General features: G+C 44.8%; 1 protein-coding gene across 6 annotated transcripts in view; it reads left to right on the forward strand.

The window, feature by feature from the left end:
* Positions 1-17218, forward strand: part of LOC108702563 (protein TANC2) — a 200926-nt gene that overhangs the window by 148887 nt on the left and 34821 nt on the right. For 4 of the 6 annotated variants that reach the window (XM_041578957.1, XM_041578953.1, XM_041578955.1 and 1 more), the window contains one exon: positions 12773-12883. The exons of the other annotated variants lie outside the window; for them this stretch is intronic. In XM_041578957.1, coding sequence (XP_041434891.1) covers positions 12773-12883 — 111 coding nt within the window. The remainder of the gene's footprint in view (positions 1-12772; positions 12884-17218) is intronic. 6 annotated transcript variants of the gene reach the window in all.

Here is a 17218-nt window from a genome sequence, read left to right on the forward strand (position 1 = left end):
TAATAGTCTCTGGGAAGGCAGTGTGACTGTGGGATAGCAGGTATAGTAGGGAGAGATGTGTCTATAGTAACAGTGGGATAATAGTCTCTGGGAAGGGAGTGTGACAGTGGGATAGCAGGTATAGTAGGGAGAGATGCTGCCTATAGTAACAGTGGGATAATAGTCTCTGGGAAGGGAGTGTGACTGTGGGATAGCAGGTATAGTAGGGAGAGATGGTGTCTATAGTAACAGTGGGATAATAGTCTCTGGGAAGGGAGTGTGACTGTGGGATAGCAGGTATAGTAGGGAGAGATGTGTCTATAGTAACAGTGGGATAATAGTCTCTGGGAAGGGAGTGTGACAGTGGGATAGCAGGTATAGTAGGGAGAGATGCTGCCTATAGTAACAGTGGATAATAGTCTCTAGGAAGGGAGTGTGACTGTGGGATAGCAGGTATAGTAGGGAGAGATGGTGTCTATAGTAACAGTGGATAATAGTCTCTGGGAAGGGAGTGTGACTGTGGGATAGCAGGTATAGTAGGGAGAGACGGTGTCTATAGTAACAGTGGATAATAGTCTCTGGGAAGGGAGTGTGACTGTGGGATAGCAGGTATAGTAGGGAGAGATGGTACCTATAGTAGTAGTGGGATAGCAGGTGCACTTGGCTGAGATGATGTATATGACACAGACAGTGGTCCCAAACTTCAGTCATCTAAGACTGAGATATTCAGTGTATGGTTTGTATGTAGGACCATGCTAAATTCTGTTCCTTTAGAATAAATAAACCCAGGGTAGAAGAGACCGTGTTACACATTCCTTTGCTGCTCATTATTGTTTGGCTTTTCTGAGTTAAAGGTATCTTGTTCCAGACCAGTAAAGTAGATTTAGCTCAAATTCTGCAGATTCAGCTTTCTGGGCCAGGCACCTACTATGCTCTGGTCTAAATGCTCAGTGTGTAAGGGAGGATTGTTGTGTTTTGTAGCCATTTGTCTGCATTAGTAGCAATTATACATCACACTCGTCATTGAGCTGCTGGTAATTATATGGACACTGTAGCTGGTGGGTTGTACAAGCTCCAATCAAGCTGTTCCAGTCTGACGGTCACTGAACTGGGCATGCACGCTGGGTAAATTGAGTTAATCAGGGTGCTGGCACCTCAAATAGTGCCCCTATTTAAGGAGAAACCAATGCCATGTTAGCTGTAGTTGAACTTTATCTCCCATCATCCTGTTGCTGCTTAACCAGCAGATTGTAGCATTACTTATATATTTACTCTGAGCTTGCTTGGGTTTCTCAAATGTTAGTAAAAAATTATAGAATGCAAGGGAAACCGTCTGGCTGCGCTGAGCGGAAGCTTTTAGAGTCCGGGCGATTGTCTCCAGCAATGAAGGATCGATGGCTCTATAGCACTTAAGACACTTTAGCACTAGGACATTTTTTGCATTCGGTGCTCTCTGCTGAATTAAAGTAGCCTTGGGACAGATCCAGGGCTTGATTCAGTAGCCGGTGACTTGATTATGTCATGTTAATAAATTAAGGGGCGGGTGACAAGGATCCTGGGCTCTTCTCCTTAGTCCTTCGGAATCGGCTGAGATTTTCCTCTGCCTAGAATGTTTCAGTGGTTCAGGGTAAGTGTTTTTTGGTGGGGCCCAAGCAATGCAGGAAGCCTGGGACTGCTACTTGGTTGCCGGGGTCAATGATAATGAGATACCTCTGCCCACTTGCCTGTGATATCTCCCTGTGGCTGACGGTCTAGGGCACTGTGAGCCAGGCCACCCTTAAACCTTAGTAAAGAAAAGTTGGGAAGAAGTGACACAATTTCCAATTGCTCTGCCTAAAAACAAGGCCTACAAATGTCTAAAGTATCTGCATTCTACAAACTCCAAGCTCCCCTTCCCCAAAGCCTGCAGCGTGAGATCCATATCCTTGTACCTCAGCAAATAGGTCACATTATTTGTACCATGTGGAGGTTGATGACATGGAGTCAATGACAAATTACTGGGTGGCCTAGAATCCCAAATGGTAAAGATATCTGTGTAGCTTGTTCTTCTAATACAGTAAAGAATTGAAATCATGGGAGAGGTCAGACTCCACTCAGAACCTTGATTCAAGTCTCAACATGTTGAGTTGCCTCCTACCTAGAAGTTCTTTTCTTCTGTCCATTGTGTTGTGAGCAACGTAGTCTTATAGGCTTCATGTTGCCAAATGGTTATCGTAGGATCTCTCCTCGCCCCAAGGCCCTGTGATTTTCTAGTTGTTCCATATATATTTCCAGTTCCACCGCAATGTACATGCGCCATTTTATCATTGTGTGCTGGATGAACTCTTGGCTGAATAAGATCATGGGTGCTTCTAGGGTGCTATTCCAGTCTGTAGCTATCTAATAAGGTGTAACCAGGGTAAAGTAGAATGTACAAGAGGCTGAGTACAGTTTGATTCCTTGGTAAATGTTTGCTCATGGAAATATCACACCTAGGCTTCCACAGGGGTCACTGGGTACTGAATGCTTGAAGACAAATGTTTCAGGGTAATTAAGAAGAAGTTGAACTAGTTTAACACTATGTAAATGGCACAGTGTTTGCAGAGCCGTTCCAGTAGGCGGTAGCAAGAGGCGGTAACAAGTTGTGTGTGTGTGTGGATGATTAGTGTAGTAAAAGTAAATACAATAAAAAGTGGCTCTTGAGAATTGTGCTTCACAAACAGTGGTGGTTGAAAGTCCATGAACCCTTGGAAATTTTCTGCACATCAGCTCATGGATGTTGGTGGGCTTCCTTGCATGAACTGCCCCTTCAACTTCTAAATCAACTTATCCTTTACTCTTTGCTACTTATTTCTATGGAGACCACTCCAGGCTGCCGGAGGTATAACACAAAGGACTGTGGGGAGGCTGGAAGTAGATTTTTGGGATCTGCTGTATGGTTCCACATAGCACCCTCCTTTCTGCCAGTTTAACATCATACACTGCATGCAATGTGCATCACTGGTGGAGATGAGGGTTCAGGTCACTGAAACAGGGACCATGTTTCTTTCTTTGCAGTGGGCCTCAGAAGAGTTTATGCCACTGAATATAATCCTTTTATCTCAGGTCAAAATCCCTGGGAGAACATAGGCCAGGGTAGCATAGGATCACTGACCACCTTTTTATTCCTCCACAATGGAGCATAAATCCCGCTTGTTAAATCTAATAGATGAGCTGATTAGAACAAAATATTCCTGGTGTTTGTTCTAACTTGGTCAGGACCAGTTCTGTCTATGCCGGGAAAGTAGATTAATGACTTGGCCGCAGCTTTGCTGATAAAGTCAACATCTGAATTGAGAAGGTCATTCGGGGAATGTATGAAAATATGGCAAAATTGTCTAAAAGAATGAACAGTGTGGGGTGCTGGGCCATTTTAGTCTTTCCTAATGGGAGATACGTGACACTTGGCTGTTCTGTCTGCTCTCCAAAAATCAGCAAAAGTGTAGGGTAACCTGTATTATATTTACTCATAGCTCGCCCTCATGGTGTACACAGTTTTTAATATATAAAGGGGTGCACCCATGAAATGAGTAGTGCAAAGTAGTAGCTACTCTGTATAACAAAGATGTTGCATTCAGCAACTTGCCATGTGCCAAAAATGTGCCACCTACAAAATGTCATATCACTTTCATGGGTATTTTCATGTCATATTGATGTATTTGCCATCACTCCAACCAACCACCCTTCATAAAAAACGTGTTGTTATGTGGAATCCAGAAGGGGAAGGCTTTCAGAAGTGAGAAGGTTTTGCTGTCCCTGCACTTGACCCAGATACCTGCTGGCCATGAAAGGTTGGACTTCTTGAACCAGGTGGATAATTACCCTTTCTTTGCCCCAGGTTACCATAAAGCTTGTGTTTGTAAGTAGCTCCGTGCAAAGTAAGCCCCACCAACCACCTTCTTCTTCTTTCCCAAACCTGGAGGTGATAACGGCATTGTGTTTGGCACAATTACAGCCACTATTCCCATTCATTCTAGTCCCTCTGTTGTCAGCAAGGTCTGAAAATAGCCAAGTTGGTCACATGCAGGGGGCTGGAGCCTCAAGTCCTAAAATAGGTTTTTAGAGTTCTCAGAATAGCACTGCCGCCTATTGCCTGCTGAGGAATGGCCTCTCCGATATCAAAGCCTTATGTTTATACTAAATGTGTTGTTGACAGTGTTAAGGTGGCCACATGATAAGATCCTCTCGTTTGGCGAGGTCACCAAATGAGCGGATCTTTCCCCGATATTCCCACCAACGGCACAGGGCGATATCGGGTTAATCCAAATGTTCGGCTCTAGGGCCAAACGATTGGATTATTAGAAGGAATTGGCCGCCGATGGGTCATAGGACCGCATCAACTAGCCAATGCTGTCCTCACTCGCAGGAAAAATCAAACCTGCCAGATCAATATCTGCCCAATTTTTGGCCTGATATTGATTGGGGAGACCCGTCGGAAGTCCCCACATACACAGGCAGATAAGATGCTCAATCGGTCTAAAGGACCAATATCGGCAGCTTTAATCTGCCCGTATGCCACCCTTAAGATTGTTGAGTGAGGGCGCCATTTTCTTTTTCAATGATGCGCCCCTCTGTACTTTGCCTTTTTTTCTTGATTTCGTCACTCAGTTTTAATTGCGTCCTAAATCCCCAAGACATAAAATGAAATCACATTAACACAGTTTGCTTGTTGGGTGAGTAAACTGGGGCACCATCTGTGTGCAATGTATCTAAGCACTTAGGTGTGAAGACGCATTTGCTTTAGTTTATCCCTCTGGAAAAGTTAACTCCGTGTGACCAGCCAGACAACCGTCCCATTAGGAAGTTAACACAAAAGTGAGTAACGGATACGGAGCCGTTTTTCTTTTTAGCTCTACGGAAAGGTTTGGAGCTCACCCCTCAGCTGGAAGACACTGCTCCAGGTGATGTTCAGGTGCTTGTGTTCATGCTTGATGGCATTGTCACGTAACGTGTGACGTATGACCAACTAGCACACACCGGGAAATACCACACCTTTAAGAGGGGTTTACACAGGGGTTTATTTCCGATATACAACAAACAGTAGATCAGGAACACGGCATTAGCATGTGAACTCCCCCAAGTCCCAAAACACTCCTGGTCCGAAATAAAGAGCCTCCCTTGGAGCAATCCACTCCAAGATGCACACGCCCTCCAGGCCAATCCAAATCCAAAGTCAGGGAGTTCCTTTGGGCAATTTCAAAGGGGTAAGGAGCAAAGTGCCTTTGGGTGAATCCACAGAATAACCATACCTCGAGGGGATCCAGGTATAAACAGTCCTCTGGGAGGTAGGGAGATCCAAACTGTTGGAGGGAGTCTTCTTGCCTCAGCTAGGATAAACTCCAAGGAACCGCAGAGGAGGGTGACCTGCCGCAGCCAGGTTACACCCCAGACGAACAACAACAACAACTCTCTAGCCCTCCCCTCTGGTATACCTGGCCTTTTCCCCACCCCCTCGGGTTGATTGGCTGGGAGGCTGGCCTTGCTTCTGGTTAACCCCACCCAAGCAGGTCTGATTGGCAGGGGCCCTGCTGCATCATTAGGGGAGGGGGAAATACCTTGGAGGGGGTTGTCCAGCTCTTCTGGAGGGCTATCCTGGGAGCTCCTTTGTTTAAAGCTTTTTGGCGGGAAAGTAGAACAAAGAAGAAACACCATCTTGGATTAGATGTGTACTAGTCAATTAGCTATGGATAAAATGGGACCAGTAGAAGGGGATTTTGGTCACACTCAGTATTTGTCACATTTCTTCCCCCCCAGAGTAAGTGCATTGCCGGGGATCCCCTTTGTAGGGTGAGTCCCGGCTGCACTTTGAAGGCCCCACTGGCTCAGTGAAATCTTTGGGTGACAGTTGTTTCTATCAGTCCATATTCTCCTTTGTGTTGGGAGCCATTTGCATGGGGATTGAGGAGCCTTATTGCTACTTTGTCTGTCTGTGGATGCAAATTCCACCTTAACTTGACACCCACATAAAGTCCGTTTATTTAGTTCTTGTACTGCATCAGCAGCATCTCTGTGGTGTTCAAATTCCACAAATGCGAAACCCGGGGGGCTCCTGGCCACCCACACACTACGTAAAGGGCCATAATATCCAAATGCCTGCTCCAATATAGTCTTATGGCCATGCTTGCCAAGGTTTCCAATGTAGACTTTGCAGTTTGGAGAATTGGTGACTTTGTGTTTGTTACTATGAATTGGAGTAGGGGATATAAGTTTTGTTTGATGTTCCAGCCTTGTCTGTGGAACACCTCTGTGTCCTCTCCTGGGTGCACAGTTGTTCTCCAACCTTTTTGGGGCACACAAGTTGACTGCTGACACTCTAAATTCTTTTAGGTCTGATGCATCAATATTCACTTGTTGCTTCCTGTAGATATGGGGACCAGTCTCTTCGGCATCCTGCACTTGACACTCAGTGACCCCCTGTGATACAATATTTGCAGATTTGGCAGGTGGCAGTCTTATTGGGGTCAGGTTAGGGAGTCTGCGTGGGCATGTTGCCTGTAAGTGAGTAGTACAACCACAAATAAAGCAGGCCCGAGGAATCCTAATTGGTTTAGAATCTGGAAGGGCCCTGACTGTCACATGGCTGGCATGTAGAGCATGGGTATGATCAGCCTCACAGGAGTGGTTTGTAGGACTCAGGGGTAGGGTAAGTGGCTGGGACTGGACACGATTCTCCAGGTACTCATCTGCTAACTGGGTGGCCTCCTCCAAGGTACCAGGCTTACGGTCCCCAACCCATTGTCGCACTTCAATGGAGCAGTTTTCGAAGAATTGTTCTTTTAGCATCAACTGGCACAAATCCTCAAGGGAATTAACTTTATTCCCCCGTACCCAGTTGCGGAAATCCCTCTGCAACTTATTCCCGTAATCCTGGTGAGTTTCTTGGGAGGCTTTACGCCGGGTGCGGAAAGCTCTTCTGTAGAAGTCTGGAGTGATGGCGTAGCTGGCGAGGAGAATCTGACGCACTTTCCAATAATTTGCTCGCTGGGGTATGGAATTTCCAAATAGACTTCGCTAGCTTTACCAGTGAGTTTACCAGCCAAAATAAGCACCCACTCATCCTGGGGAACTTGGTGGTCCTCACATAAACCTTCAAAGGAGCGAAGGAAGCTGTCTATGCTCTGCTTAGACTCATCAAAGGCAGGGAAGGCAGCATGAGTCAGTTTCACAACTGGCTGTCGTGCAATGGTTGGGCCTGCTGTGGGCCCAGAACTCAAGTTCCTAGGCTGATTTCCCTGTATAGTTAGGCGCAATACCTCTAGCCGTTCTGCTGGGGTCAGCCCTGGACCAATAGCAGCAAGGTGTTTCTGAAACAAGGTAACAGTGTTGTCCTCAGGTTCCCCAGCTGCATCTTGGTGCAAATTATAGTTTTCTTCTCCCTCCTCAGGGGTTTCTGGGTCACCCTGGGCATCACCTTCCTGGGTAGGTAGAGAATGGTGTGTGAGAAGTTCTATGAGTTCCTGTCTCCGCTTTCCCACTGTGTCAATACCGCATGTGTGGCAGAGCCTTTGCAGCGTTGGTAGCCTGAGCTCAGTAATCTCCTGAGCTGTAAGGTTTGCGAAGTTCCCTGATGTGCTAGTTTCCATTATCCGCACCGCTTGCCACCAGAAATGTCACGTAACGTGTGACGTATGACCAACTAGCACACACCGGGAAATACCACACCTTTAAGAGGGGTTTACACAGGGGTTTATTTCCGATATACAACAAACAGTAGATCAGGAACACGGCATTAGCATGTGAACTCCCCCAAGTCCCAAAACACTCCTGGTCCGAAATAAAGAGCCTCCCTTGGAGCAATCCACTCCAAGATGCACACGCCCTCCAGGCCAATCCAAATCCAAAGTCAGGGAGTTCCTTTGGGCAATTTCAAAGGGGTAAGGAGCAAAGTGCCTTTGGGTGAATCCACAGAATAACCATACCTCGAGGGGATCCAGGTATAAACAGTCCTCTGGGAGGTAGGGAGATCCAAACTGTTGGAGGGAGTCTTCTTGCCTCAGCTAGGATAAACTCCAAGGAACCGCAGAGGAGGGTGACCTGCCGCAGCCAGGTTACACCCCAGACGAACAACAACAACAACTCTCTAGCCCTCCCCTCTGGTATACCTGGCCTTTTCCCCACCCCCTCGGGTTGATTGGCTGGGAGGCTGGCCTTGCTTCTGGTTAACCCCACCCAAGCAGGTCTGATTGGCAGGGGCCCTGCTGCATCATTAGGGGAGGGGGAAATACCTTGGAGGGGGTTGTCCAGCTCTTCTGGAGGGCTATCCTGGGAGCTCCTTTGTTTAAAGCTTTTTGGCGGGAAAGTAGAACAAAGAAGAAACACCATCTTGGATTAGATGTGTACTAGTCAATTAGCTATGGATAAAATGGGACCAGTAGAAGGGGATTTTGGTCACACTCAGTATTTGTCACAGGCATCACCACTGATGGGGATTCTAACTGATGATCATCTGCAGGCTGAAGTAGAGTCCTGCAGCGGGTCAGTTACACGCGGGTTACCCGCAAAAACCTGCAGGTTGCGGGTAGAAGTTCCGGGTGCAGGTAAAGACGCGGTTCTGCTGGTTGCAGGTTGGCCGTGAATCTTCTTAATAGCGATATTTACTCCTTTTTTCTAGTCACATCTACTTCTGATGATGTCACTTCCAGTTTACGACAGCACTTCCTGTTTTACTCCTTTTTTTCTGATCACGTCTACTTCCGATGAGGTCACTTCTGGTTTACAATGACAGCACTTCCTGATTCTTGATGGTCAGCGGGTCCGGGTTCCGGATAAGGTACTTGCGGGTAGGGTCGGGAAGCGGTTCCAAGCGGGAACGGGTTGTGGATTGCAGGTTGTGGGTACAGTTCCCAAAAAATGGACCCGCCCAGGACTCTAGGCTGAAGGGTACCACTAAATCTCATTGGCCCCCTAATAGAAAAAAACGCAACCCTACACAAACCCTAATTCTGTTACTAAATGGTGATTGTTTAAGACTCAGCGTTGAGCTTTGTTAAAATGAATTATCCATAAGTGCCCATTGTTGCAGAAAATATTTTGTAATTACTAAATATTGTGTATTTGCCTGATGCGTTTACATTACCTTTCTTACCCCATATTCCTGGATGAGGGGGCTGCCATATTTGTCAGGGAAAGACGATCAACATGACCTATAGGTAACTTTTCATGTAGATTAATATTTTGAAAATACATTTTTTAGTGTCTGTATTACTTTAATGAAGCAGGAATGTCCAACCTTCATCATGGCCCTTCAGATGAGTCTGACCTACACTGGAGGTTGGGCAACATCAGATTCTGATATAGCCTTACTAAGGCCACCTTGACTTGGAGATGTTTGCTGACGGAAGGAAACATCCCTTATTCAGTGCCAAGGAGAAATACACTTGGATTGCAATGATCTTTCCTTGCCAGTCCTTGGCACACAAAGTACCCTGGCAGATGATCATAGGGAACCAATGTGCAACAACCCTGCTATATAAAGCTTATACATAAACTGCAACTGCTACTATCAAGGCCTACAGCCTATTTAACTTTGTCACCTTCTCTGACAAGATGCCTGATATATTTTAATGGTTGATGACCAATTATTTGCTTAACCAACCAGTAGAGTTATCTGCTGTAATATAAACTGTCTGTCCATAGGTTTCCCTGTCACCTCCCATAGACCTCCTAGTATCCTCTCCCAGTAGCCCAAAGGGTGGTTATCATAATTACTTGGTTGGCAAAAAAGGGCTATAAACAGAACATTCTATCTAACAGGCACAACTCCATAAGGAGAATCCATTGCCCGTTCTTCCCTTCCTTCCTCTAACGCCACCACCTACATAATCCACATGTTCAGCAGAAATATCATATCGGGGATGTTCTACAAAAAGTAGGCCACATGCTGACGTGTCCAACATGCCATTAATTACGTCTCTCTTAACACAAGTAATAGGTGTGCAATGAACTTGCCACAGTATCTCATTTGTCATGTTATTATCCAGGTTCGGCACCCAAGCGGGTACACTACATTTGCGACCTTGATATTGCAGATAAACTATAAATAGCCTAATTTATATATGCGAAGGCAGTAGAAATCAGTTGCTAAAAATATATATATAGAGAGACGGATATATATGTATATACCCAAGAAGAAATGGTAGTGATACTGCATTGTAGTAGGAGCATTAAAGGGATATTATTTTAGTGTTTCAGAGACCGGTTTGGTGAAACCAAACAAGCTTTCAACCATATTCCTCTGGACATCAGAGTGGGAGGTGCATGAAAGTCAGAAGAGGTTTATGCCCCAAAATCATTGGGGTGTCTCAAATACACACCTGTGAAGGATAATATAGGTCAGAATTTGGTTTATGGAAAACCTAGAAGGTACAAATGTTAACATTTAGTTTACGGTTAATCCTTGATCTAAAGAGTAGCATCTTGGTTCCTTGAGCTGGTCCAACCATTACCATGAAGCTTTCATATCAAGTATAGGCAATACAAGGAAGTTCTGGGTCACATGAAATATGTTTCACTTGCTTCTAGTTTCTCCACTTTTGTCTTGTATATTAGAAACCTGATTTCATACATTGCGCTTATGGGTAAAGAGTAGACGTATTAATGTATGAGTGTGGGTGACCTATTGTGCCGCTCAAAGTGACTCATCTGAACCTTTTGGAGAATGAGAATAGAAGGAGAGAAGAAACACATGCCTTTCCCAAATGTATTACCTGTCGCTCATGCGGCTAGAGAATTTTCTTGGTCTCCCAATGCTCAGGCGAGGGATGATTGAGAATCATTGTTAGCCTGTAGGATTCAAAATCAGCAGCCAAGATGAAATAGCAATTTTCCATTGCCAGAGGTAGCTAATGACTTGTCACCTCGGTATATTGCAATGAATGACACCTCTGGCACCGGCTATGAGCAGTGATCTTCTTGCTGAACCTGCACACGGCAAACCGAATAAGCAAAGACGCGTGACTTCCGTCAGTAGGAGAAAGGAGGAACTGCAGCTTTTAACAAAGTATTTTAGTACCCTTAAATCTACCGACCTATTGAATGAACTTGTCCGACTGAGGTTACTATCTTCTGCTGCTCTGTGGAGCCTATGGAAGTTGGACTATCTTTAAACACCACTTTGTATGTTTCTCTCAACAATATAATAATGGAATGGTGGGGTTACGATCCACTGCCATGCCTAGGGTCCAGTTTATTGTAGTTCATCACCAGGATCCAAAAGCTGAGAATGGTGGAGAAGCTCATTGGCAATAGTTATACCGATACACCTGATCACAATCTGATTGGTTGACCAAGACATGACCACCTGTTTTCTTAATACTGTATATAGGTTTTGTATAAAACATGAATCGTCTTTTTATGTTGGTGGCATCTCCAAGGTTTTTCTCTTCACTGGATCATCGTTATATGGCGATAGTAAATTGGCACCAAATGCATGGCTGTGTGTGTTATAAAGTCCTGAGATCATTTGCTGTCCAATTAGTCCATTTGACGTCCACCAAGTGGTGGTTTGTGACTTAGAACCCATAAAAATGTAGGTTATTGGGCAATGAGTTTTAAAGCACATACCAGCGCAACCTAAATATAAATTAAACCTGAAATAATAATCGTATGTTGTTGCCCCTGAAAATGAGTTGCTGGGTCTGTAGGTAATGTTGTCTCAGTGTGGTTGTATACGGAGATGTAGCATACTCCATGCTTAGAACATTCCTTCTCTGTAGATTGTAGCTACCATATTGTTTTCCAGTAGAGAATGAGGGTACAGCATGGTCACTTGGTATGGCAGCAGAAGTAGAATATATTGTTTTTTGGGAAATCTGTTATGCCACCCTTACTGCTAGGCTCTCTGTTTGGCACAGTTGTTCATTGTTACTAGATTGTTAGCTCCTCTGCCGATGTGTTTCCTTTCACTGTAAACTCTCAGCTGTTATTGTTGTTTTTGCCATCTGTCTTTCCTTGGGTATTTGCTAAGCCTTTGCCATTGCATTCTCGGCCCCTTGTGGTTAACACATACTCACATTTCCCCCGAGACATTTCGTAGCCACCACTTCTAAGAAGAGCCCCAGGGGGGCTGTTAAAGAGTTGATGTTTTTATGGAGCCCTCTGCCTTTGGAGCTTCTAATTATAATTCTGTGCCCAAAACCCATGCTTCTCTTCAGCAGGGATAATGTTAGCCCGCTGTGTGTCCCTTAATGTGTTTAATTAGATGTATATAGCAGGCTTCAGTGATGGACACATTGGACTTTTTTCTTTTTAGAGTCCAGTTTTAACTATGTGGCGTTATTGGTCTGTAGTCTTAAAACCCAAGTAATGTCCCGTGTAATATGTCTTCTTTTCGAGATGTGTGACAGAGGGTTTTCTGATACACAAAGAGGGGAATAAAGTAACTTGAGTTAGGATGAGTAGTTAACAGTTTCCATCTGCTGAATATTCTAGCAACTCACAACCCTTTCTTTTCTCTTGCCCCCCCCTTTTGCTCTTTCCTTTTCTTCTCTCCCCAATCACTCATTTACCCTCACTCTCTCTCTTCTCTTTTCCTTGCTTTGTCTGTCTGACATTCCTACTTTCAATCTTCATATATTCTCACTTTTTTCCCATCATGATTATCACTTATACTGTGCCTTCTGCCACCACCCTCTTCCTTTCGTTCCATACCGTCTGATGTTCGACTCTTCCTATCAATTCACGTTGATGGTCCATCCCCCCGGTGTTGCTTGCTGACACTCCTTAACATTCTGTGTTCCTTGTGGTTTCCATTCTTATGACCCCACTATCCTCTCAGACCCACTGAGAAAGGCAAAGTTTGTGGAAGGTCCCAGAATTCCAGAGTCTGAATTAGGATCTCCGACTCTCGGTTCCACCCAGAAACTGGAAGCTGATGCCTACCTGCTGGGTAAGTGTCTATGTTTACCCAGCTATAGACTGACTACGTGTACAGAATGTCCAGTAAGGTAGGATGGGTGCAGCATGTTTGGTACTGTAGGATGGCAGGACGAGGTGGTGTAGATGGTAGTGTCATTCTATGCATGTGAGAGGGTTATTATGTCACTGGCAAGGTCAGCACTGCTGGCTACAGGCTGATCCAATCGTAGGCTGTAGGGCCCAATGATCGGATCATAATGAAAGGTAGAATCACGGGACCTCATCAACAGACCGTTCCTCGATCCGACGGGATTTTTACCCCAGCCTGATAGACATCTGCTCGACTCTCGGACAGATATCGATCGCGGAATCCCGTCAGAGGACCCCATACACAGGCCAATAAGCTGCGAACTTGGTCTGTCGCCAGCTTTTATTGTCCCTTGTATGGCCACCCAAGGCTCATGAAGAGTTGCCCAATAATTTTCCACTTTTAGTACCATTCTCATTCCTATCATGCCTGTGTATATCACATTCTCCTACCCTGTTGTCAAAATCCTACCCCTCTCCTTCCCTTATCATCCTTTCAAGTTGCCATTTGACCGTGATGGTTGTACTTGACTGTTGCTAATTACCCCCTGCTATCCCTGTCTATTATCCACTGCCCCTTCCTCTTCTACGGTTCTTTCATTGCTGATCAGTTCTTCATGTCATGTGTTTCTCTTACTCGCTGATGACCCCATGTCTCCATAGTAACAGACTCTTATTTAACATCACTGTTCATGCACCGCCATTGTTAATTGAAAGCATTATTCTCTTCTATCATTCTTTTCATCCCTCGGTGTCTTTTGTCTGTATCCCCTGATTTACATGCAGGGGCAGTTACAATTGTGCACATACACTGGGGGGACGGGAGCTGGTGGAGGACACCCTGTGGGAGACTGGATTGATCAGAGCATACAGAATATTTTGTACCTGCCCCAATGGAGCTTGCACTGATAATTTCTGATAATGATAGTAAGGTATAATGAGAGTAATGAGAATAGCTAGGATGATGGACCATACAATTCAATACAATGTTATTTTATCAACCTGTCCACTAGGAGGCTCCACTCTTCTCTATTATCTACCTTTTCCATTCATTAGTATTAACATCTTTGACTTAAGCTCCAAAATATTATTCCATATTTTAATCTAATTGATGGGGTTTCCCATAGGCCCACTCCCGTTCATTGATTTAAATATATGCAAATCAAATAAGCTTATATGACTTCAGACACAGACCAATGTGTTGCAGGAAAAGGAATGTACCTACCCACCAAAAAAATAAATTGTTCACACTTAAAGTAGAATTTATACCTTGTAGGGGCTGTTCCTGGTGAATTATTCTTGGTAAGGGGTAATACATATACTGGAATAGTTTTATGGTATCTCTTTGCAAGGTTATGAGTAGGGATGCACCGAATCCACTATTTTGGATACGGCCGAACCCAAGAATCCTTCGCGAAAGATTTGGCTGAATACCGAACTGAATCCTAATTTGCATATGCAAATTAGGGGTGGGAAGGAGAAAATTTTTTACTTGTTTTGTGACAAAGGTCACACGATTTCCCTCCCCTAATCTGTATATGCAAATTACGATTCGGATTAAGTTTGACCGGGCAGAAGAATTCGGCTGAATCTGAACCCTGCTGAAAAAGGCCGAATTCTGAACCGAATCCTTGATTCGGTGCATCCCTAGTTATGAGCAAACATAGAGGGGTACTTAGTGCTTTTAAAGGTTTAAATGGTCAGAGTGGATTGTGACTTAACTAGGGCAAGCAACATGGAAGCTCCTGCTTGTACATAAAAATATATATGAGCCTATAGTCCCTGCTTGTTATTATAGGATGTTTAGAATAAACCAATTATTAAGGATGAAGAGGGGAGGTATTTTCTGATGATACCTGCATGGGGCCCTATTCACATTGTGCTCCAATAAAGCTACCCTTTCATTATAGAGGGGACATGGAAATGAGTGTGATTAGAATTGAGTAGAGAATATAGTGAGGCTGTAGGAGAGCGGCACATTCATAGCTGGGATCAGAGGTGGGGTACAAGGCAGAGATCATATGCAGGTTGGGGGGGAGGGCGCCTTGCTTTCTGTCCTATCTGGGCTTGTGTTTGCTCTTAATAAAAGGTATAATGGGAAGAGGCATTTAATAATCCCACATAAGTGGAGTCTTTTATATCTGTGATGCATGATGAGCCAGTGACTAATTTCATTGTTCCTGCATGAATATAAAGAGAGACAGTTACATGTTCTGTGTGTCTCTGGCCTCTCTGTACGTGTGTGTGCAGCAGTCTCTATATGCCCCATAGGTTATAGGGCTCCTATACATCATGTATTTTTTTAATTAAAAACGCCAAACGGATTATGGTTTTGTTTTACACTTACCCATTACCCTTGGGATCAGCATTATTGATTAGGGTGCTGCTGTGCTCAATACAAGGGAAAAGCGGAGCTAATATCGTTTCATGGTACAGGATCTGTTAACCCGGAAACCTGTTACCCAGAAAGCTCTGAATTACAGAGAGGCCATCTTCCACAGACTCAATTTTAATAAAATAATTCAAAATCGTAAAACGTATCTCCTTTTTCTTTATAATAATAAAACAATAGCTTGTACTTGATCCCAACTAAGATATAATTAATCCTTATTGGAAGCAAAACCAGCCTATAGGGTTTAATTTAATGATTTTTTAGTAGACAACCTATAGTGATCTAAATTACAGAGAGACCCCTAAACCGGAATACCCCAGGTCCTCTGCATTCTGGATAACAGGCCCATATCTGTAGTGGGTATGTTCTTGCTGTACTGCTCTACCTGTGCTCTGGCTAGGCTCAGGCCTACTAAGCACCCTAAGAGAAGACCAAAACAGGAGGCTTAAGGTGGCCATAGACGTAACAATTACGCTTTTTCTTGGAAAAGATCTTTCCTAGAAAGATCGTTAGTTTCAATACACACGTGTAGCGCTGAATGGTCAGATATACGGGAAGAAACAATAGAATTCTACCTGTATCTGACCATTCAGCACTAACAATGGCCAATGTTTGGGTTCATTTAAAGGCACCCAATCAAAATTTTCCGTCCAGCCCGATCAACAAGGCGACCGATATCTAAGTCTTCTGCCGATATCGGTCACATCTTTTCCCACCATACAAGCACCGAATATCGTACGAAAATTAGTTTTATACTATATATCTGTACGTCCATGGCCACCTTTAGTCATTCAGCCATACTTGCCGTGCACTTCTCACCCCCAATCCTTTATTCGCTGGCTCTGCAAGCCTGTCTGTGTGTGTCGAGGGCATAAATACACATCTAAGCACCGATTTATTCCGCTGTCTAAACCCATCAGGGAAAACAGGGATAGTATTAATGATGACAGTTGAAGGCTGAGAGGTCTGCACGCCCCCACCTTGGACCTATTGGATATTCAAGATCATGCCTCTCCCTCCTGTATCCGGAGCACCGCCTCACCTTTGGGCATTCGCCTCTCCTTACAGCCTCCTTCCACATTACAATCCGTGCCTGTGCCCCCAGCAGACTACAATGTGAATAGGCGGATATTGTGCACAGTATCCATAGCAACCAAGCAGCGGCCTTGCTCCTTGATGGAAGCCTTCCTCCTCAGTCTGGGTTGTTTACACAGGAATTGAGAGAAATGTGAGGAAGGTATATGGGAATCTGCTTGGTGTCCGTATAGATTTCCACACACCCTAATGCAGGATCACCGCACCTGTAAGAGGCTGAAGTGCAGTTTGTGTGAGAAATGTGGCGGCCATCTTGGCTAATCAGCAAATACCATTACAGCTAGGCAGGCACAAGTATATGCTCTTCGATCTAAAACGTGGAGATTTGGAAGATGCCATCCCATTCCTGCTCTCTCCTCTTTTCTAATGCTGCATTCTGGTTACATTGCTCAGCATTCTAGGAAATGAATTTCACACATTGTGCTGAAGAGTTAAGCGAGCCCCCACCCGCCGGCTGTAGCTTTAGATCAGACAGTCGTCCTGTAAGTGCTGCAGGATTGAGTCATCTTACCAGCGTGTAGCAGAGATGCCAGAGACACGGCTCATCCTCTCAGGCCGACTCCTGCCGTTCTGTCCTTGTTGATGGGAGCTGCTGTGTATCCCTTGCTCCAGCCGTCATTGGGATTGTGAAGAGCGGGACTCTGGCCTTGCTTTGTGCCCCATTAAAAATGACTGCCGGGCCTGGGTGCTCCGCCAACTGCAAATGTCTTGGTGGGTCATGGCCCAAAAAAGTGCTACTTGTTTGCCTGCTATGATTTCACTACAACTCCCAGCATCCCCGTTACGCCTGAG

Source organism: Xenopus laevis, chromosome 9_10S, assembly GCF_017654675.1.
Source record: "Xenopus laevis strain J_2021 chromosome 9_10S, Xenopus_laevis_v10.1, whole genome shotgun sequence".
NCBI lineage: Eukaryota > Metazoa > Chordata > Amphibia > Anura > Pipidae > Xenopus > Xenopus laevis.